This window comes from Bison bison, unplaced genomic scaffold (assembly GCF_000754665.1).
Source record: "Bison bison bison isolate TAMUID 2011002044 unplaced genomic scaffold, Bison_UMD1.0 scf7180017864516, whole genome shotgun sequence".
Lineage (NCBI taxonomy): Eukaryota > Metazoa > Chordata > Mammalia > Artiodactyla > Bovidae > Bison > Bison bison.
The window spans coordinates 3,150,987-3,172,536 of record NW_011495069.1 but is presented as its reverse complement, the minus strand read 5'-3'; the positions used below and the strand labels follow the sequence as shown (position 1 = coordinate 3,172,536).

The 21,550-nt window shown below is 51.6% G+C and overlaps 1 protein-coding gene across 1 annotated transcript in view; it reads right to left on the bottom strand.

Moving 5' to 3' along the window:
• The window catches only part of VWA5B1 (von Willebrand factor A domain containing 5B1), a 52,837-nt gene extending 31,773 nt beyond the window's left edge, over window positions 1–21,064 (bottom strand). Inside the window, 9 exon segments of the mRNA XM_010830231.1 lie at window positions 1,090–1,200; window positions 5,674–5,850; window positions 9,918–10,042; window positions 10,622–10,753; window positions 11,639–11,778; window positions 17,101–17,349; window positions 17,351–17,366; window positions 18,618–18,770; window positions 20,926–21,064. Of these exon segments, the coding sequence (XP_010828533.1) occupies window positions 1,090–1,200; window positions 5,674–5,850; window positions 9,918–10,042; window positions 10,622–10,753; window positions 11,639–11,778; window positions 17,101–17,349; window positions 17,351–17,366; window positions 18,618–18,770; window positions 20,926–21,064 (1,242 nt within the window).
• Between the last annotated feature and the right edge of the window lie 486 nt (window positions 21,065–21,550).

The following is a 21,550-nucleotide window of genomic DNA, read 5'->3' as shown; positions in this document are numbered from 1 at the left end:
CTGACTAATGATGGGTGATTTTCAAATTTTTCTTTTCAACCATCTCTAGATTTAAAAATCATGGGACAATCAATATATATTATTTCTGTATTGAAGAAACCCATAAAGAAGTTATTTTTAATTGAAAAGGGGTTCCTATGTCCCTCTTTTCTCATTTCCTACACCTTTTCTCCCCCTTTCTCTCTCCTTCCCTCCCTTCATTTCTTCCTTCCTTTTCCCCTTCTTCCATCCATCCCTCCATCCTTCTGTTCCTTCTTCCCTGTGTCTAGACCTGTATAGGGACACACCCTCCTCCCCCTTCTTTTTGGCCTTGCTGCACAGCTTGTGGGATCTCAGTTCTCCAACCAGGGATGGGACCTGGGCCACAGCACTGAAAACCCAGAATCCTAACCACTAGGTCACCAGGGAATTCCCTAGGATACTCCTGTTCTGAACATCCTGCTGGGGCCAAGGTCTTCTTGTTCCAAATTGTGCCTTGTGGTTTGGAAATCTTCAGAAATCTTACGATTTCTAGACTAGTGGTCTTTCTGCCACACCTCCTGCCTCACTCATCAGAAAAGGAAACCTCCTCTGTGCTGAGCAATCAGGATCTGATGTGCTACCTTTTCCAGGGATGTTTACATTTTTAAAGAGGAACAAAGAAAGGGCAACAGCAAGTTGGCACGTCGTGAGTGGTGGCTGTGTGAGCTGTGTGGAGCACCATGCTCAGCCCCCTTGCCCACCTATTCACTCCTCTGCCCCTTGCCATTCACGCCTTCACTCAACCTTGCGTGAGTCCATCATTCTTATGAGAGGGAGGCTTCAGCGGGTGGGAGGCCTAAGGTACCCTCTTCCCTGTGCTCCCTCGCTGAGCACACCCATACTTTGCCCCACATGTTCCTTATTTTGGGGAGGGGGAGGTCAGCGGATGGCCTGCAAGGGGAGAAACTCCCCTATGGTTCTCTGCTCCTGGCCTCACCAGCTAGGTTCTACACGGGGTTAGGGTCCTCTGAGGGCAGGCCTTGAGGTTACCTCCTTTTTCCTTTTCTTCCCTTGCCTCTGCTCCTCACCACCCAACGCCTCTTCGTCCCAACCATGCCCCCTCCTTACCTCACTGTAGGTCTGACTGGAAGGGAAGAGGGTTTTAAATGTGGATCCAAACCCAATGACATTGAAGAGGCAGGTTGGCACGAGGCTCTTAAGAGCCACCAGCATGGCATCCTAATAGGGAAGGAAGGGACTTTTAGGATTCCAGAAGGGGTTCTTCCTTTGGTCATTACACAGCAGTGTTCTCATACCAGCAGAGAGGCAGCCTCCAAGGGAACCTTTCGCCCTCTGCCTGCACCCGATCACGCTTCCTCCCCCAGAGCAAGAAATTCACTGATGCTGACCAGAGGCTGGGCCAAAGCCATCATCATAAAACTCCTCATCCATGTAGCAAGTCTGATTTCTCAAAGCCATTCTATTATAGTTTGCCAGTTCCATTTCACCTCCTACTGACCCTGAGCGGTAAGGAGAGCCGGAAGTATGCATTCCTTTCCGCCAAAACAAAATTGACATCTAAGGGAGACACATGGCCTGGTCTCGCTGGCCATGGAACAGGCTTCTGTCTGGCTGTCATCCAGGGCCTCATCAGAAACCGCCCCCCACCACTGTCATGAGCTAGGGATACATTTCTTAGGGAGAGTCTCTTTAGCTCATCTGTTGAATGCCCAGAATGTACTTTACATGCATTATCTCACATAATCTTCACAATAATGCTTTGAGGCAGGCACAACATCATCCTCATTTTATTCAAGAGAAAACTGAGGCACAGAGAGGTGGAGTGACTTGTTTGCGAGCATCTGGATTGTAAATTAGTGGAGCCAGGACTCAAATGTGTCACTCTGACTCCAAGTCTGTGAACATTAAAGGATCTGACCCTATTTGACTAGGCAACACCAGGAGACCTTCATCAAGGTATATTCTAAAAATAATGACGCAGAGAGAAGGTGGTGATGGCAAGTGGGAAAATGATGGTACTGATGATGAGGAGGATATAATGCAATGATCAATGTCAAGCAATCACTATGTGCTAAGCACTTTACATTATCTCTTTTCATCTCTATAATATATATTACAGCATAGTGGTTAAGAAGATACACTTGGAAGTTAAACATATCTGGGTTTCAATCTCACCTTTACTAACCTGACCTTGGGTTAGTTATGTTATTTTTCTGAACTTCAGCATGCCACACAGTAGAATATTCAGTAAATGGTTATTATTACTTACCCTATCAAATACATATTAATAAAAATACCTCTATTTTACAGATAAGGAAACTGAGGAATTGCACTGGGTCATAAAACCTAAGAACAGGGCTGAGGCTTTCAAAGCACAGCACTGAGATCTTCAGTCATGTTGGTTCTGCCTTGGCACAGAACTCGGGAATGAGGGGCTTTTCCCCACCCTCACAGAGTTTATTGATGGCATCCCAGGGATCTCGGCATAGCTTCACAGAAACAAACTGTTATACTCCAAAATCTAGAAGCAAACAGTTGCAAGTAGATCCTGGCAACTTTCACACCATATGGTCTTTCAGGCTCCACAGCCCTGCAGCCCCTCTCCCACCCCACTTTGTAAATATTAACATCACTGTTCTGTCCCTCTCCTTTTATTACTTGTGTCAATACATTTTGTTTTTCCGCAAAAGAAGTCAATATCTGTTTATTTTTTCATTGGCTGCTAATGTGTATTGCTGCTAGCAGGAGATTCTGCTGATCCATATAGACTGTCTCTGCTCACACCTATTATAATTTTTAAAGCCATGTTTTTGGCAGCAATTGGTAGCTGAAGAAGGAGACCAGCTGCAGGAAATTAAATTGGCTGAACTTTGCCTTTTGGCGTGACTGTTTAGATTTCTATTCTCCCTTATATCCCGAAGCCTAGCTTTTCCTAAAACTTCAACCTAATGGGCCACCTAAAGACTTCAGCAACCCCAAAATGGCCTCATTGTCAATGGGGAAAGGGACATGTGGCTTGAGTAATTTCTGTGACTTTTTCTAACAGGGGCACATTTAGCAGAATGGGTTGTGCCAACACAAAGCCATTTGTGAAAGGATGACCTTGAGCTCCCTGAGCTGAACTGGAAAAGAAAGCATGAGCGACTCCAAGGGGAAAGGGACTGAGACACAAATCAGAGCTAGAGAAAGCTATTGTCAGGGAATTCTGACAATAGGTCTTTAATTCAGGAACTGGATTTCCACTCATCAATAAACTCCATCGAACTGGTAGTAACTGCCTGGAACACCAAGCTAAGAAGGATATACAGATTGAGACCAGGCTCAGCATTGAAAAAAATGTCATGGTCAATTATATTTTTATTTTTAAATGAAACAGAGATTAATATTCTTTAATGATAGAAGGTATAATTCACAAAGAAGATGGACATCATAAACTGTTAGACATCATGGTCAATTATTGATGTCTGTCTGGACTTGGGAGAGGGGAATGGAATGATGTGTGACATATGCTTGCCCTCCTGAATGAATCCTCCCTTCTCATCGAGAATAAATAAAGCCCAGAGTTGAGAATCAACTTGTCCAAAACCACATAGCAAGTCTGTGGCAGAAGTGACCCTGCAACCCAGGCATTGCTTTTCCCACAGAGCTATGAAGCAAGAATAATAATCAGAGAAGAGAGGTTTTCTTAGTGGAAGAGTCTGTATAATCCCCTGCCAGCAAGGTAAGGAAAATGAGCACCAAGTCAAGATCCAGAAGGCTTAGGTTCTTGAACCAGCTCTGTGATGTTGGGAAGAACACTTAGCCTTCTGTGAACTCAATTTCTTTACCTGGAAAATGGTGGGGAAAGGGGATTAAATGCTCTCTAAGTGATGTTTTAGGTATGTGATCCCATGATACTCTAGAGTAACTGAAGAGATGTCTTACAAATTGGTACAGCTGTGGAATGGAATATACATGGCCACACAGGCCTGCCGTGTGCTTCAGCACTCTAGCACTGTGGACAGCTCCCCACCTTGCTGCTTGCCTTTGATGGTGGGCAGGGGTAGTCCTGCACCTGAGTGTCAAGAGGCCTCAAACAGGAACTTGGATCTGATGTATGACTGCTCTGTCATACTTCAAGAGCAAACCCAGTCATGGCAAGGCCGAGGAGACAGCTGCCATCATGGATCCCACTTAACCCCATCCCTCCCTGCTGGTCCTGTTGCCCTGGAAACAAGAGGTTGCTCCAAGGACAAGCTAGGGGGAGGGATAAACTTTCAGGCAACAGCAGAGCCCTCTCCTTGGTCACTCACCCCTTGCTCTCTTGAACTGTAATCCTTTACCCAGTTCAGTAAACAGTGACCAAGGGCTCTTTATGCACAAACACAGAGCTAGACCCTATGGGGGAGAGACGAGGAAGATCTGCTCTTTCCCCTCAATAAGGGAATAATTCCAGAGAAGGAGGCAGACATCTGCACAACTGAAAACACACAGAAGAGTTGGGTAATGCCGTAATTGAGGTGAATGATCTTCTGAAGGAGCCGGGCTGCTTCTGGATGTGTGTGTGGGGGGTTATTCTTCTTTCACCGGCTCTCCTTCGGAACTCCCAAAGCATCAAGACCACACTCCCAGGAGCGCTGGGTTAACAGGGCTGTGCACCTCACTGGACTGTGAGCTTCTGGGTTTTTCGTTTGGTTTGGCCACGCCACATGCTGTGTAGGGTCTTTGTTCTCCAACCAGGGATTGAAACCCAAATCCTCGGCACTGAAAGCATGAAGTCCTGACCACTGGACCACCAGGGAGTTCCCCACTGTGAGCTCCTTGAGGGCAGAACTGTATTTACAACCTGCCCTCTTTCCAGACAGTAAAGAATCTTCCTGCAGTGCAGGAGACCTGGGTTCCATCCCTGGGTCAGGAAGATCCCCTGGAGAAAGGAATGACTACCCACTCTGGTATTCTTGCCTGGAGAATTCCATGGACAGAGGAGCCTGGTGAGCTACAGTCTGTGAGGTTGCCTGGACATGACAGAGCAATTAACACTTTCACTCTTTCTGGATTTCCAAGCATCTGGGCTTTGCACATATTAGGCATTTGAAAAAAAAGAGAAAAGATGAATCAAATCATTTCACTGGATTTGACACATTCCTTGATGGCAGGGGCCATATCTAATGAATCTCTGATGTCACGTGGTAGAAACAGACAGACAGGGGTTTAATTTTAGACCATGACCTTGGGTACATTACCGAAACCCTCAGGATGGGTTTTCCCATTTGGAAAACGGGGACAACTGGACCAGCCTCACAGGATTACTGTCCAGATTAAACATCAAGCTGTGCACTAAGTGGCTGCACAGAGCCTGACTCATAGCAGGTCCTCAGCCAATGCTAATTTCCTTCCTCTCTGCTCTACATCCCTCTCCACTGAGTACTTAGTGAGGCGTTTTAGCCAGAGCAGGCACACAACAGAGCTGTGGAGAATTCCAAGGGGAGTTGCTGATGACTTCATTCCTTGAAAATGGACAGCAGTTAACCTCCGCTCATATCACTGAGCAGAGAGATCTCTGTCTAAACTGATACAAAAGAAATTGCTCGTCATGTCTCTTAGCCAGAGATAGTCACTTAAGGAAGTGGCTCAGGTGTGGAAGGAGAAAGTGCTGAGAAGCTGGTTACCCTGGAACCCTAGATCCTGGAGGTGGGGTCCTCATAAATGTACCTTGACACATTGGATGTTGGTCCCATTCATACTGCCACTCCTGTCGACAAGGAAGATAAACTCCCCACGGGTCTTCCTCAGGTTCGGCTGGACTGATTGGAGGTCGGGGCAGAAATTGAGCATGATGACAGAATGGTGGGGGATGTCCTTGTGAAGGCGTTTCCGGATGATTTCTGTCTGGAGGAGAAAGGAAAACTCTCACTTGAGCATTCAAGGGGCCCAGAGCTGGGGGCTCACCCTGGTGGCCCCCATCACTCTCCAAGTTTAATCAGAATCCCACTCATCCTCTGCGTATAAGACTTCCAGGTTGACCCTACCTGGCTCTTCTGCTAGATGTTCACAGGTTGCAATAGCAACAGGGACTTTGGAGGCAGGAAGACCCGGGTTTGAATCTCAGCTATCACTGTCCAGTCATGTGATGTTGGGTCAGTCCCTCCTCAGGGTCTGTTGCTTCTTTGGAAAATGGGACAGATAAAGTCCATTTCTCAGGGTGGTTCTGAGGATGAACTGGGCTGGCCTGCAGATGGGAAGGCCCTGACACACGTGCAGGCCCTCAGCTGAGTAGCCGTTTCTTTCCCTTTCACATCCAGGGATAAGCCACTCTCGGGCTCACCTTGGCTTCTCTGGTTTACCGATTCTCTCCCTCTGATACACTTCCTACTCACGCTTCAAGTTTTACCTCTTTGGAAATCCTGCCCCCATCTTACATGAACTTAATTACCTAGTTTCCTTGCCCATGAAATGAGGACAAGAGTACATACTTCACTGAGTTGTATGGCCTAAATGCAACACTTGTAGGGCACCGCTCAGCAGAGTAATTGTTGCTGAACAGCAACCATCGCTGCTCTTGCTATTTGCCGCAGGGACCCAGGCATTTCTCACACTGTGAGTTTTTTGCTCATCTCTCTGTCTCCCCTCTAATTTGGGGGCTACTTGAAGGCAGACCATGCTTGAGTCTCTTGCATCTCCAGGGCTCCACATAAAGCTTGGTATAAAGATGGGCTCAGGAAACATTAAAGGAAGGATACCACCACAATTCTGTATCTTTTCATGGATCCTCTTAGCTGGCCTTGTCATGCTGCTACTGAACTGTCTTTGACTCTTGCAGTCATCTCTGCACCAAATCTCATTTTCTCCATCCTCACCGCCACCCTCCCTCACCACCCCATCTTTCTCTGTCTCTGACTGTCTCTGTGTGTACACGTCTTTCTTTGTCTATTTCTCAGTCTGTCTGGGTCCCTTCCTCAGTTCAATAGATGACATCATCACCTGCCCATCGGGTTAAAGCAAAGATCCAGGAGTCGTCCTTGACCCCTCCCTCTTCCTCATTCTGTGTATCTACTCCCTCAATAGAGAACCGCCAGTTCTGTAGCTCAAATACCTTCTGAACGTGTCCTCTTCCCTGTCCCCACTGTAAACACCCAACTTGGGCTTCCCTGGTGGCTCAGATGGTAAAGAATCCACCTGCAATGCAGGAGACTTGGGTCTGATTCCTGAGTTGGGAAGATCCCCTGGAGAAGGGAATGGTAACCCACTCCAGTATTCTTGCCTGGAAAATCCCATGGAGAGAGGAGCCTGGTGGGCTGCAGTCCATGGAGTTGCATAGAGTCAGACATGACTGAGGGACTAATACTTTCACGTCACTTTCTTTTTTTCAGGACCTTTGCCTGGACCTGTGCAGTAGCCCCTTCCTGGCCTCTTTCCTTTTCTCTCCCTGTGATCTGTTCCATACAGAGCAGGCAGTGTGATCATTCCTGTTACTCTCATGCTTAAGCAACAGCGTCCTCTCATTCCCGCACCAGGGCTCATGAAGCCCCTTATGGATTGACCGCTGCCTGCCTGTCCACCTCATGTTTGCCCCACATTTCAGGCCACAGGGGGCACATTTCTGTCTTCCAAGCACATCACCATTGTTCTGCCTCCAGTTCTTTGTACCTCCTCCCAGGGTTTCACAACCCACCAGGTCTCGTTTTGAGATAAGCTTCCTCCAACATTTGGCTTCAGCACCCAGGCCTCATCACTCATCCTGTCACTCTGTTTCAGGTCTTTCACAGACCCTGGTCCTTGCGTAACTGATCTTGCTCGTATGTTTGCTTCTTGTCTGTTTCCCTGGGCTAGAATGTAAGCGCCAGGAGGAAAGGATGTGACATTTTCAGTCCTCCCAGTGCCTAGAACAGAGCCTGATGCCTAACAGGGCACTTACTGTTTGCTGAATGAATAAATGAGAAGATGAGTCTCGTGGGTTTTTCTGTCTGCAACTGACCTATGTACATCATTTAAAAAAAATTTTCAGTCTGTCTCTCTTTTGTCTCTGCTTCTCTCTGCATCTCCATCTGTGTCTCCCTCTGTGTCATTTGCCCCCACTTTGTTAAATCACAGTTTTTGACAGCTCAGCCCACCCAGCTCTCCCTGGCTGATGCTTCTGGGTGCTCACCTCCCTCCCTGGTGAGGGATCAGGTCCTCCCTCCCACAGCGAGGTCCTTAGCCAAAAGCTACTGCCCAACAGAGCTCTCTAGATGACAGAGCCCAAGGCAGCAATGGCCACGTCAGTGACAGGAGCCTGATTTTCGCCTCTCGGAGGGTTGGGGTGGGGGCCTCGGGCTCAGGATTCTCTAATGTCTCCTTGAGCTGCCATTATCCAATTACAATAAACTCATCACTTCTTAGCAGCTTCGGGTTGATGGCTGTCATCCCTGAAGCTCATGAGAATACAGGGTATTTGCATAACCAACCCAAGGTGGCAAATTAATTCTCATTTGCTCCGGCGGTCCCAGAGCTAATTGATTTAAGGCTTGGCAGGCGGGCAGGCAGGGAGGCTCACTGCTGATCTCCCCTGCCTGCACGCTGCAGTTCTCGGAGCCCAGTGGCACCCCGGCATTGCCACCCCTACTCTGAGAACCTGGCTCCAGCCTCTTCTCCCAACTGACTCATCTGGGGGCACCTCTGGGAGGGCAGATGTTTCCAGCAGGGTCTCCAAGGTGGGGGTGGGCACTGAGCCATCTGTACCTTCCCTGAGCCATCCCCTACCTCCCTCCAAGTAGGGGCCTTCGGGTGGGATCTCTACCAAAGGGAAGGATATCAGCTGTAGGTTTTCTCTGCATTCCTGTCTGTTCCTCTCCACCGTCCTCTGTCTGTCAGACCAGCAGGGGCCAGAGAGGCCCTTAAATTCAGCACAACCTCCCCACATGAGCGGGGTGATGTCCTTAGCCTCAGTGTCACGAAAGCCAACTCCCTTTTCCCAGCTCACCAGTTATTGTGGGTGCTAAGCTGCAGTTTTCTCACCTAAAAAGGGAGATGATAGAAAGCAGTGTGCCCTGATTCTTGAGCCTACCTTGGCACTCAGGACCCAGGGCGGTGTGCGGTGACACCAGCAGGAGGGAGACTGTGGGGGTGGCTTGTGGCTGAGGCTCAGCATCCTCTTACCCCCCCCTTCCCACCCCAGCCCCTGCTGAGGACCCCCTTATCCTTGAACTTCATGGGGGAGGGCAGGCTGAGGGAGAGGGTTTCTCTGGCTTCCCTGGCTCTGCCTTTATTCTTTACCTAATAGCAAGCAATGACCCCAAAGGAAGGCAAATCAAGAGACCCATTCAGCAGGTGGGTAAAGGGAGACCCAGAAGTACAGATGGAGCCTGGAGGGCACCCAGCCGCAGGGCTGTTGGTGCCTTTTGGGGGAAGACTATCCTGAAGAAGACCAAGGTCGTTTCTGCCACCAGCCTAAAATTTTTCTAGCTTAGGCACCTTGAAGGGCTTCCCTGATAGCTCATCGGTAAAGAATCCGCCTGCAATGCAGGAGACCCCGGTTCAATTCCTGGGTCAGGAAGATCCTCTGGAGAAGGGATAGGCTACCCACTCCAGTATTCTTGGGCTTCCCTGGTGGCTCAGCTGGTAAAGAATCCACCTGCCATGCGGGAGACCTGGGTTCCACCCTTGGGTTGGGAAGATCCCCTGGGGAAGGGAAAGGCTACCCATTCCAGTATTCTGGCTTGGAGAATCCCATGGACTGTACAATCCAAGGGGTCGCAAAGGGTTGAACACGACTGAGCGACTTACATGCTTTCAGGCACCTGGATGGCACTGGGAGCAGGTGACCTGGCAGGAGGTGGGATTGTCAGCTTGCTGTGTGACCTCAGGCGAGTCACCCCCACCCCTGCCCTGAGGCTCAGGCTTCTCCCTGGCCCGGCGCAGACCCAGTGCCCAGAGCCACCCCAGTTCTGCCACCGCTCATGCTGCTCAGCCACCCTCACCTTTCGCTCTGCACTGCTGTCCTTCTTCATCCCTTTGATGAAATCTGCTCTTCCCTTCAGGTGCTGGTCAAACTCCCCCAGGGTCATGTCCCCTTTCTCCATCAGGACATGTGGCAGGTGGGGCTCTGTAGAGATGAGACAGTACTGTCCGAGCGTGAAGGCAACGTAGGGGACCTTGGTTGAGGGGTGGATCTTCGCTGTGGGGGGACTCCCAGTTGGAAGAGGGGGATGGGAACCCTGGCCGCTTGAGGCATGTGGGGCCATGAAGACTCCTTAGCTGGGAGTCAGGAGAGTGCATGACTCGACTTTACCCATCTGTAAAATGGGAGTGATCCTGGGCTCCAATCTTTTTGCATCTTGACATTCTAACAATTCTTAAAGAGATAAAAGAGTTGCTCCCTGGGGGTAAAGAACTGTTGGGGTCTCACCAAGCAAGCTTAGGTGTTCAGCTGGCCTGAGAGCAAAGTGCACCAATGGGTGGATGAGACAGTGGGGCCTCAGGAGCTGAAATGGGGCAGGAGACACTCAACTCTGCTAATCAGAGCCACGTTTACACGGAAGCCAGTAGTTGGTCTCCTCTCCTCTGCCACATAGCCTACCCTCTCCCTGGCTACGGGGTGGGCAAGGGGCGGTCTGTGTGCCCTGGGATCAGCACCTCCTCCCTCCCACCAGCAGCCCCGGGGGCCCCCACTGGTGCACAGTACCGCTGGGGTGGATGAGGATCTCCACGGGCCGGTCGAAGGTGTGCCTGTTGGCCAGGGTGACGATGATGCTCTCGGCTGAGCTTGCGGAAGGGGCGGCATCGGCTCGGATCTCATGGGTGGGACTCTCTACCCCTGAGTGGCGCAGAAAGATGGGATAAGGTTCAGGGGTCCCCAGAGAGAGAGGGCCTTGGTGGGGGGACCCGGAGACCCAGGCCGGAGGTGACTGCCACTCCAGCCCCATCAGGGGCTCCTGGCCTGCCGGGGTGCAAAACTGTGGACAGCCCTTCTCAGTCTTCCCATCTGTAAAATGGGAGCTTAGCTAGACAGGGTCGGATAACCTCTCCTGCCCTGACCCCAGGACCCAGTGGGGGTTAAAGGGGTGGCTTCCTCTCAGGCCACAGAGACAAAAGGAGCTTCACGCTCCATCAGAGGGCACTCCATAAACGCCTCTCGTGTTGAATGTCGGCTTGCTCTGGGAGAACTTACTCATGGACCGAAACCACATTCTTTTAAAACCTTGACTGGGAGGGGGAGGGGAACCATCAGAACAGTGGTGCTTGACTCTGGCTCCCAGTTAGAATCACCTGGGAGCTTTTCAATGTTTCTGGTGTCCAGGGCTCTCGCCCCCAGACCAGTGTCATCATCAGAAGCTCTAGGGTGGGATCTAGGTGGCTGGATTTGGAAAGTTACCCCACTGAGAGGACCCCCACTTCCACCCCAGGGGAGGACCCGAGAAGCATCTCTGTGGCTGTGGCCTCCCGGAGAGGACCTTGGACCTCCGACCTCGGACTTTGGACTGCTAGGCCCATGTGGACATTTCCCCAGGGAAGCCATGGCGGGGAGGGGAGTGGACAGTCTTGAAATCTGTCCTTGGGAAAGAGTCCTGTTGGGCAGCAGGTTGGCTGCAGGCTGTCATCCACCTGGGCCGGCCAGCTTTCCCTCCTTCCCTTCCTCTCCCCACCCCGGGACCTGGAATCTTCGTTCCAGCCCCATCAGGGTCTAGGCAGCTCCGCTCACCTGCAAGCAGGCAGGGCCCACGAATCTCCAGCTGGAAGTTGAACTCGTATTCCATGGGGTTGGACACGTCGGTGTCCAGGAGAGTCGACAGGCACAGTCTGTTCCAGGAGTCCAGGCTGCCAAAGCAGTGCTTGTCTCTGCTGGGAAAGGGGCCGGGAGGAGGGGAGGGGGGAGGAGACTCAGCAAGATGGGAGCACTGGCCTCAGTTCCCACACTCGCACTGGGCAGAGCATACATCCTCACCTGGGTCTCTCGGACTCAGCCGTGGGACAGTTTACATAGCATCACATCACATCTGGAATCCCTGCTCTGTCTCTGCGAGCTGGGGACCCCTGCCTGAGCCACTCCTCCTCTGAGTCTCAGTTTTCTCGTTGAATAGGGATCATGACAACACAGCTGTCTCTCGTGAGTGCTTAGCAGAGTCATCTGCTGCTCAATCGTCTCTGGCCCTCTGTCTGTTGTCCCCACCTGGGCTCTCATCCCGCTCTATTTCCCTCCCCTCCACAGCCTTGCCCTCTGAGGCTTTTGTTCTGAATATGCACAGAGCGTTGTAAAAGACACCATGACATTTGGTTGAAAAGATGGCACTGTGTTAGAAATCTCATTCAGCAGCTTCCCTTTTTTTTCACCCAATGCTGCGTTTTAAAGGTCTGAAAACCAAAGTCTTTGCTGCTGCTGTGATTCAGCTTGTTTCCATGATGGCTCATCGGTAAAGAATTTGCCGATTCAGGAGACTCGGTTTGATCCCTGGGTGGGGAAGATCCCCTGGAGGAGGAAACGGCAACCCACTCTAGTATTCTTGCCTGGGAAATCCCATGGACACAGGAGTCTGGCAGGCTACAGTTCACGGGGTCGCAAAAAGTCGGATGTGACTTAGCGACTAAATAACAGCAACAATGGTCCGACTTGAGGGCCTGTGACATTGTCCTGGTTTCTTCCTGCCTCCACCTCCCGGCGTCCACAGGCCACCCCCATGAAGACCCTTATCTGTGTTCCCTTTTTGAACGTATGAAAGGATTTCTCTGGGATCCCTGGGTCAAAGGGCACACATCAAATTCCGCCAGACTGCACTGCAAGGTGTCTGGGCCAGTGTTCACTTCCACCGGCAGTGAGCCAGAGTTTCCCTCCTCACCCTCACTAACATTTGGAATGGTCTGTTTTTCTTACTTTTTCTCATGTCACTCTATCTAAGCCACTTTTTCATCGGAATTTGATGCAGGCAGGTGTCTGCATCCCCTGCAGTCCCAAGGGTGCCTCTGTTAACTCTTTCCTGCTGGAATGGGCAGGAATCAAAAATTTATCAGGGCCACCTCAGGGGAGCTGTGTACTCCCAAGCCTCTTGTTCCTTGATCCACTGAGGTCTGAATGTCCCCAGCTCTGCTAGTCCTGCCTCTCAAATGTACCAGGCTTGCATTTACCAAGTGTTTTGCATTTACAAATGCACGATGGCAGCGTTTACACAGCTGACACACGAGCTGGTGCTCCCTGGCCTGACCCTGGATGGTGCCAGCAGCTTCTCTGTTGTGCCAGCAAGTGTCCTCACTCTAGATTTCGAGGCCCTCCATGATCTGACTCCAGCACTCCTCTCCCGTTTGCTATGTTCATACGAGCCTTCCTGCTGCTCTTCAAACACACCAAGCCTGGCACTGCCTCAGGGCCTTTGCACTTCCTGCCTGCTCTACTCCCGGCTCAGGATGTTCTTCCTCCAGATGATTTCCATGGCTTGCTCCCTTCATTCAGATCAGGCCTCAGATGTTGCCTCAGTTCAGCTCAGTTGCTCAGTTGTGTCCGACTCTTTGTGACCCCATGGACTGCAGCATGCCAGGCCTCCCTGTCCATCACTAACTCCTGGAGCTTACTCAAACTCATGTCCATCAAATCAGTGATGCCATCCAACCATGTCATCTTCAGTCGCCCCCTTCTCCTCCTGCCCTCCATCTTTCCCAGCATCAGTCTTTTCAATGAGTCAACTCTTCGCATGAGGTGGCCAAAGTACTGGAGTTTCAGCTTTAGCATCATTCCTTCCAAAGAACACCCAGGACTGATCTTTAGAATGGACTGGTTGGATCTCCTTGCAGTCCAAGGGACTCTCAGGAGTCTTTAACACCACAGCTCAGAAGCATCAGTTCTTTGGTGCTCAGTGTTGGGGGCCAGAGTGAGGTACTCCGCCCATGGCAAAGGTCATGAGGAAGGAGGCTCGACACAGGCAAAGGCAGAATCGAGCCTCAGGAGTCCCCCTGGAAATCCTCGAGCATCTACCCTCATAACCAGAGCCTGCCTACTTTACTACTTTGTGCTCTCACCTACACCTCTGACTTTATGAGTGGCTGTCCCCCACCACATCTTTCAGAGAAGGAGTTAACCTAGAGCTCCAGTTAATAAAAACTCCTGGGCGTGACAAGAGTGTTTTAACCTACAAACTCCTCTGAAGGTTCTCTGGCCTGCCTGACAGGCTTGTCCGGCCACATGTGATTGCTCACAGCCTCCCAACCATGAGAGGCACGAGATGCTTTAAACCTTCTAAAAACAGGTTCCTTAGAAAAGTTAGAAAACTATTAGTATAAGTATAATGGGCTGATTAGAAATTGTATTGGTGAAGGGTTTTTCATTTGTTGAGCCAATGTTTGTTGCTAAGTCTCCATATCCCCTGCCCTTACACACATTAATGAATATATAGAAGAAATAAGTATTAACCTTTGATATTAATCATGTTAGGCTAAGTAAATTCTTTCCTTAACTAAAACCCACTACACCCTCACCCTATAGGAATGTAACTTTATTTGGGTGGCGTCTGTTTTAAGAATAATCACCCCTGGAGAAATAAGTGTCCTGGTTGACTAACCGCTGTCACAAGGAGAGGGTCATAAATTGTCAGCAGGCCCCCCTGGCCAGAAGATGATGTAACACCCCTAAGACCTCTGTATACATTTGTATGAAGCACCTGACTTTGATAAAAGTCAGGACTGCTGACCCCGTGTGACTTTTGCATAACATCTCAGTGTATAAAAGTAGACCATGGAAAATAAAGAATTGGGATCAGTTCCTTGAAAGACTGGTCTCCCCATGTCGCTCTCTCTCTCACTCTGGCTGAGTCTCCATCTGGAGCGCGGAACCCGCCATGCTTACTAATTATGCCTGGGCTTCTAAGATCCGACCGGGGAGGCCTCAGTGTCTCCTCTTCTTTGGGAGAACGGAAGGACGCCTGCGGCCTCCGTAAGTGGTGCAAACTTCTTGTCTTGAAGTTTTATTGGTCTCCCGCATAAACCAAGCTACTCAGCCTCTTTTCTCCACTGAATTTTCCTACTGAGCTATCCTCATTCTAGTACTCGTTACATCGCTAATTAATGTCTAATTGAAGCTATTGTATCCTGATCCTCGCCGACGCCATCCCCGCTTTGAATACCCTGGATCAGCCGGGGCTGGACCCCGGCAGCTCAGCTTTCATTATGGTCCGAGTCTCAGATGGTGCCTAAGCCTCGTCTCTTCTAATGAGCACCTGCCGCATCCTGTCCCTCTCCAGCCTCAGTAGTGTTTATCTCCATAGACCTCATCACCTAATGTCTGACATATCTATGAGCCTGTTTCTTTATTGTCTGCTGCCTTCATTAGCACGCTAGCTCCTTAAAGGCAGGGACCTCTCCGCTCTGGTTTACTGCTGTATTCCCAGCACCCAAAACAGTGCCCGGCCCATGTGTGTGCTTGGTCCTGGCCCACAGTAAGTGTTTAATCTGTGGAATGACTGAGGAGTGCCCTCCAGGCTGGCCCCTTATGGGAGGCTGCAGTAACCCCTCCCCGCCAGCCTGGCCATCAGTTCAGTTCAGTCACTCCGTCGTATCTGACTCTTTGCAACCCCATGGACTGTAGCACGCCAGGCCTCCCTGTCCATCACTAACTCTTGGAGCTTACCCAAACTCATGTCCATTGAGTCAGTGATGCCATCCAACCATCTCATCCTCTGTCATCCCCTTCTCCTTCTCCCCTTTCCCAGCCTAGTCACAGATCATCCCTTTAACCTGCAGTGTCCAGGAGACTATTGACATGGCCCTCTGTGATCCAGTGGGCACGTGCCTCCAGCTGTCCCCAGAGCCCTACAGAGTATGTGTATGAAGCTCCTGGATATGGACAGTGTTTATATCTTCCCGTATTTCAACTTGACTCAAAGATTCAGAACGAGAGTAGGGGAGGGGGAGTTAAGGAGTTTGTTGTTTAGTCACTAAATCATGTCTGATTCTTTGTGACCCCAGGGACTGTAACCCACCAGGCTCCTCTGTCCATGGGATTTCCCAGGCAAGAATACTGGAGTGGGTTGCCATTTCCTTCTCCAGGGGATCTTCTGACCCAAGGATTGAACCCGCGTCTCCTGCATTGGCAGGCGGGTTCTTTACTGCTGAGCCACCAGGGGAGACCAAGTGATAACTCCTGTACGCAGCAGGCTTCTTAAACCGGGCTTCCTCTCTCCCTGTGGAGGAGATGCTGGTCCCCTGGGTCCACGGTGGGGAAATAGGAGGATCCCTGATCTCAGCTGCAGGTGCCTCAGGCTGTGACCCCCTTTGCCCTCCTCCCTACCCCTGGGGAGAGTACAGAGAAACTGTGCTGCAGTGTCCTACCCGACCCTGTTGAAAACCCTTGTTAATGGCTCCTTGTTGCTCTGGGGAGCAATCCAGAGTTGGCCAGGGCCGCAGGTGTCCTGTATGTCTGCAGCCTCATCTCCTGTGCTTCCGGTCCTCTGGGGCCCCGTCCTTGCTGCCTCAGGGCCTTTGCCCCTGCCGTTCCCACCCATAGGAACGTTTCTCCCTGTGCCTTATCTGTCTGCCTCCTGGCTCAGCCCTCAGCTGAAGTATCACTCCTCAGAGAAGACTGACCTGGCCCCTGGACCTCCCAGGGGTTGGGTCCCTCTTTTATATTCTTAGCCAATGAACGTCTCTTCCATTGCACTTTCACGTAATTAATTATGCATGCAAGTTCACAAACAGTTCACCTTAGCCGTGTTATTGGCTGGATAATGATCTCTTCCACCAAGTTCCGGAAAGTTCCGGAACCGTGTGCGTTTGTTCCCTCTGTGTTCCTGACACCCACCCCAGTGACTAGACACAGTGTGTGCTAAGCCGTGTCAGTCGTGTCTGACGCTCTGTGACCCCATGGACTGTAGCCCGCCAGTCTCCTCTGTCCGTGGGACTCTCCAAGCGAGAATACTGGAATGGGTTGCCATTTCCTTCTCCACTAGCACATAGTAGGTGCTCCAAAAATGCCTCTTGGGTGCATTAAAGTATCAAGCCTGGATATTCCGATCCCAACTCCAACACTTCTGATCAGTACCAACATCAGCCATTTCAGGGAGATTCTTTGACAGTCTTCAAGAGGTGGCAGCTACAGAGCTTAGCATCACCGCCTATCCTTCATCTTCCCCCACACCCTGACCCCCCACTCCATGACCCTGGCCTTGTCTGGCAGGGGCTCCTCACCCGTGGACCTGCTGGCTGGGGGCGCCGGTGCTCTCCGTGCAGAACTGGGGCACGGTCGGGGCGCAGACAGCGGGCAGCTGGACCCGCACAGCCCCACTGGGCAGCGTCGGGAGCTCCGAGGAGGTGCTGATGAACACGAAGACATTCTCCATTGGGGCGATGGTCCCCAGGTTGACCACAAAGAGGATCCGCTCCAAATCCTCGTCCAGAGCCACCTTTCCTGGTTGGCAGGAAGGAGGGATAATGGAACGTTTGCAGAATGGTTCCTACATGCCAGGCCTGGAGTCAGGGGCCGTGAGCTGCTTCTCTCTCATCCCCTCTAAGCTTGCTGTGTGTTGGGTTAGAGGAGCTTGTGCGCTGATGGGAAAACTGAGGCTTAGCGTGGGGGTGCAATGAGTTCAAGTTATTCAACAAATAACTAATTTCGGAACCAGGACCTGAACCTACGTGGGTCTGACGCCAGGCCTGTGTACTTTACACTGTGCCCTGCCGGGAGTGGGAGGCTGGGACCCATTCACCCCTGATGGAGGGTCACATCTCCATCTTCAGACTCTATGTCCCCCTAGGATTTACACTGGAGCTCTCACCTCTCTCAGAATCTGTGCTGTTTCTTTTCATCAGAAAGGCCCATCCCTCATTATTTCTTAGTCCATCTTATCCACCACCCAGCCCCTCCACGAAAACCACCCTGGTCCCAATGTGGCCCCTTCTTTTCCCCCTCTGACATGATCTGGACCGTTTTTGGCATGGCCACATTCAACTTCCTATCGTAGTCACTCCCTGGCATGCCCTAGCTGTTCTTCCAGGCTGGGATAAGTCCTAAACTCTTGGGGGGCAACTTTGCATCTTACACAGCATGGGTGTTCAAAGATTCTTGAACATCAATGATCAGGTGAACAAACTTCATTTCCATCACAGATCCAATGGTGAGAATCTTTTATATCATATGATCCTTGGTCTGGACTCAAGCCTTGGCTCTGCCACTAATATGCTCTGTGGCCTTGGGCTGGGCACTCCCGCTCTGAGCCTCAGTATCGTCCATAGCAGGAACCCACAGCCGTTGTGTGAGTACTGACTCTGCACCAGTGACAGGGATGAGCGTTCTGCACGCTCTTCGTGAGATTTCGATGGATTATTAGTCACATTTTACAAAGCAAGTCTTCATTTCTTATCTAAGCTTGCAAGCAACAGGACTGGCAGTCAAATCCTGGTATGACTCATTCTACAACCTCTGAGCTTAAATGATAATATGCTTTTCTGGTGTTTAGAGATGTCTTAAATACCCTTCAGTTGCCTCCTTTGACCCTTACCACTCTTCCCAAGTGAGAGGAGAAACAATTGCCTGTTTTACAGACAGTAAGGTGAAGTTCAGAGAGGTTAATTATTGGGCCACAGTCGCACAGGATTCCCGACTCTTAGTACAGTGCTCTCTCTACCTGATCCCACTGCTCCCCTTTCGGTCTGCACGAGACGTCAGCCACACCCAGGTCCCGCCACAGCCCCTCCAGCCCTCTTACCTGTGACAGTCGCAGCTCGAATGCCGGTGGCCTCAAAGTGGCCACCATCTATTTTGGCTTTGTCCTTGATCTGTACCGTCACGACACGGTCCCCAATGACCGCCTCAAAGCCGATCACTGTGGTGTGCTCGTCCAGGGGGTACACGAAGAGACCTGGCGGAGCAGGGCCCGGGGTCACGGGGTGACCCAGTGCCGCTTGGCGTGCCCGCCCCCCGGATGGAACTAGAGCCCCTGGTCTGCCGTTCGAGCACACCATGGCGCTCACTGCCACTTAGAGGGCTCCCGAGGGGACTCGGGCTGGCTGCCCCCCGATAGGATGCGTAGAGTGGCAGGCTCCGCGTCAGCGGCGGGTTAGTAAAGGGACCGCTGCTCCCCTGTCCCAGCCATTTCTTACTCTGTGCCATGCTGCAAGCTCACCACGACCACCCAGCACTCTGCCCACCTCCCCACCCTCGCGGCCCCAGGGAGTAGAAAAGAGAATGAAGAGACCGAACCTCTAAAACAGGCAGCCTCATCCACCCACTTCAGGGAGGAACTGCACTCACCGCGGGGCAGGTGCCAAGATTCGCCCCCCGGTGGCCCTGGCCTGGGGCTGGTCTCTGCTGAGTCTTTGGGAGAAGGGGGCGCTCATGCCTATGTGGACCCTGAGCCTCTGAGAAATGTCCTGACCACCTTCTCCCCAGAGCATCTGCCTCCTCCTTCCTCCCAGGTTTTAGATTCCCCCATCCTCCTGGCTCCACTGGTGTGGCCAGGGTTTCTGATTTTTCAAGAGAGAGCGGCAATCTGGATTTCTATGTGAGCTGTTGTGTGGGTCTAACGAGACACTCCTGTGTGGTGGATTATCACCCGTGGTGCCCAGGAGCTGGTCTTTGGAGGAAGAGGACTAGGGTTCTAATCTGAGCCCTGCCCTCTGCCCCAGTCTGGTGACATTCAGCATCTCGAAACCTCAGAGCCCTGTCTGAAAACGGGGATGATAGAGTCAAACTCAGGGTCATTGTGAAAATGGGAGAAAGAGCCACCATTCACTAAGCTCCACCCCCCATAGTGTGTGTCCTACATTTTTATGTCTTAGGGCAGGGCTTCTCAGACTTTAAGAAAACACGAGTCACCTGGGGGAGGGGGGGGGGCAGGTTAAAATGCAGATTCTGATTTAGTAGTTCTGGGGCAGGCTGAGATTCTGCATTTCTAACCAGCCCTGGGTGATGCCGATGGCTGGGGGAGCACGCTCGAAGGACCGAGGTCCTATCTCATTTAATCAGCCCACTAACCCAGGGGCAGCACAGTGGCAGGACCATGGCGAGCTCTCCATAAATCCCAGTTTCCCATCCCTCTGAGCCTCAGTCTCCTCATCTATAAAATGGGGGCACTGGTTTTTCCGCACATGGAAAGCTAAAGGACTGTCTTAAAGCTGTTCAAGTAATACAGTCTCTTTGGTTCCCCATCAGTCTCACATTAAGCTATCCTCTGTAGGCTTCCTGAAACAGAGGGACAGGATCTTTGTTCTGCCTGCAAGATTTCTGTGGGGAGGAAAGTTTCCCTTGTAGGTTTCTTTTGGGAACTCAAAGGATTTCAGACACTCAGGTCAGGTTGGAGGGTGGGTGCCCCAAGAGGTGAAGTTTGGGAGTTAGGAGGCCCCCATCACTGTGGATGAGAAGGGATGCAAAGCATAGCTATCCTTTATACAGGACCTTCCTGACCAGGCTTCTGGTAACTCCCTTCATTACATGCAAAGACTAGAGCACAATTTACAAACAGCCCTTGCAGGGGAACGTCGGTGCACACTCCTGACTTCCGAACACTGATGATTCACATTCGCAGACTGTTTTCCATTCCACGCTGCCCTTCCTCACGCATTACCTCATCTGCTTTTCCCTCAAACCCTGGCATCCAGACAGATACAGGAGCATCCTGACATCGAGGAGGACTGCGGCTTCCCCAAGGTCACGGGGACGAGAGCTACGCTTAGCACTGGGAGCTCCGGGCCTCCAGTGAGTCCACACACCTCTCCTCCTGTGAGACTCCCTGGGGGACGTGGAGGACTGACTATCTGACTGGTGGGCATGATCTGTGGACATCAATAGGGCTGGGACAGGGCTGGGGCAGAGCCCAAAGCTGGCTTCAAATCCTGACATGACTTGCCCCCAGCTTTAAGACCTGTTGGGCAGAAATGGTATTCCTACTTTGCAGGTGGGTAAACCGAGGCTCAGAAAGGTGACGTGACTTGTCTGATGTCAGCTGGCTGATGCATGTCAGGACGGGGGATTAAGCATGCCGGTGGCCCTGGGGAAGCCCCCGCAGGGACCCTTACCCTGGAAGGGCTGGGCTTCCAGGTTTCCATAGGTGAGGGAGGCGGTGAGCCCCAGAGCGTAGCCGCTGACGAAGGAGGTGACGTCGGACGCGGTGAGGGGCAGGGCCGCCCCTGTGATCTGGTTCAGCAGACCCGGCATCTCGCGGGCTACTCGGCCTTCAGGACCTGCAAGAGGTGGCAAGGCAGGAAGTGGGGAGAGGCCCCCCGCGCCACCATGCCGCCCGGCTCAGTTATCCCCCTTCAGCCTCCACAGGCAAGCAGAGCCTCATTCTCTCCATTTCCCCCCAACCACTTCCCACAGTGATGCTCGACCACCCCTTGGAAGAAAAGGCATGATTATGCCCTCTGTTTTCACCTCCCAGTAGAGGAAATGAGGCCTGCAGACACGAGGCCTGGCTGGATTCACGTTGTGGGTCTTCCAGCTTCCACTTCATCCCTCAGATGTGACCTGTGTGCTCTCAAACCTTTGTCCTTGCCACACTCTACCTGGAAGGCTCAGTCCGTGAGCCAAAATAAACCAGCCACCTTCCACTGCCCTTAGGTGTCAACTCAGGGCCCCCTTTGCAGGGAAGCCAGTCCACCATGCCAGGCTTCACACAGAGCATAGCTTCTCTCCTTCTAGCAG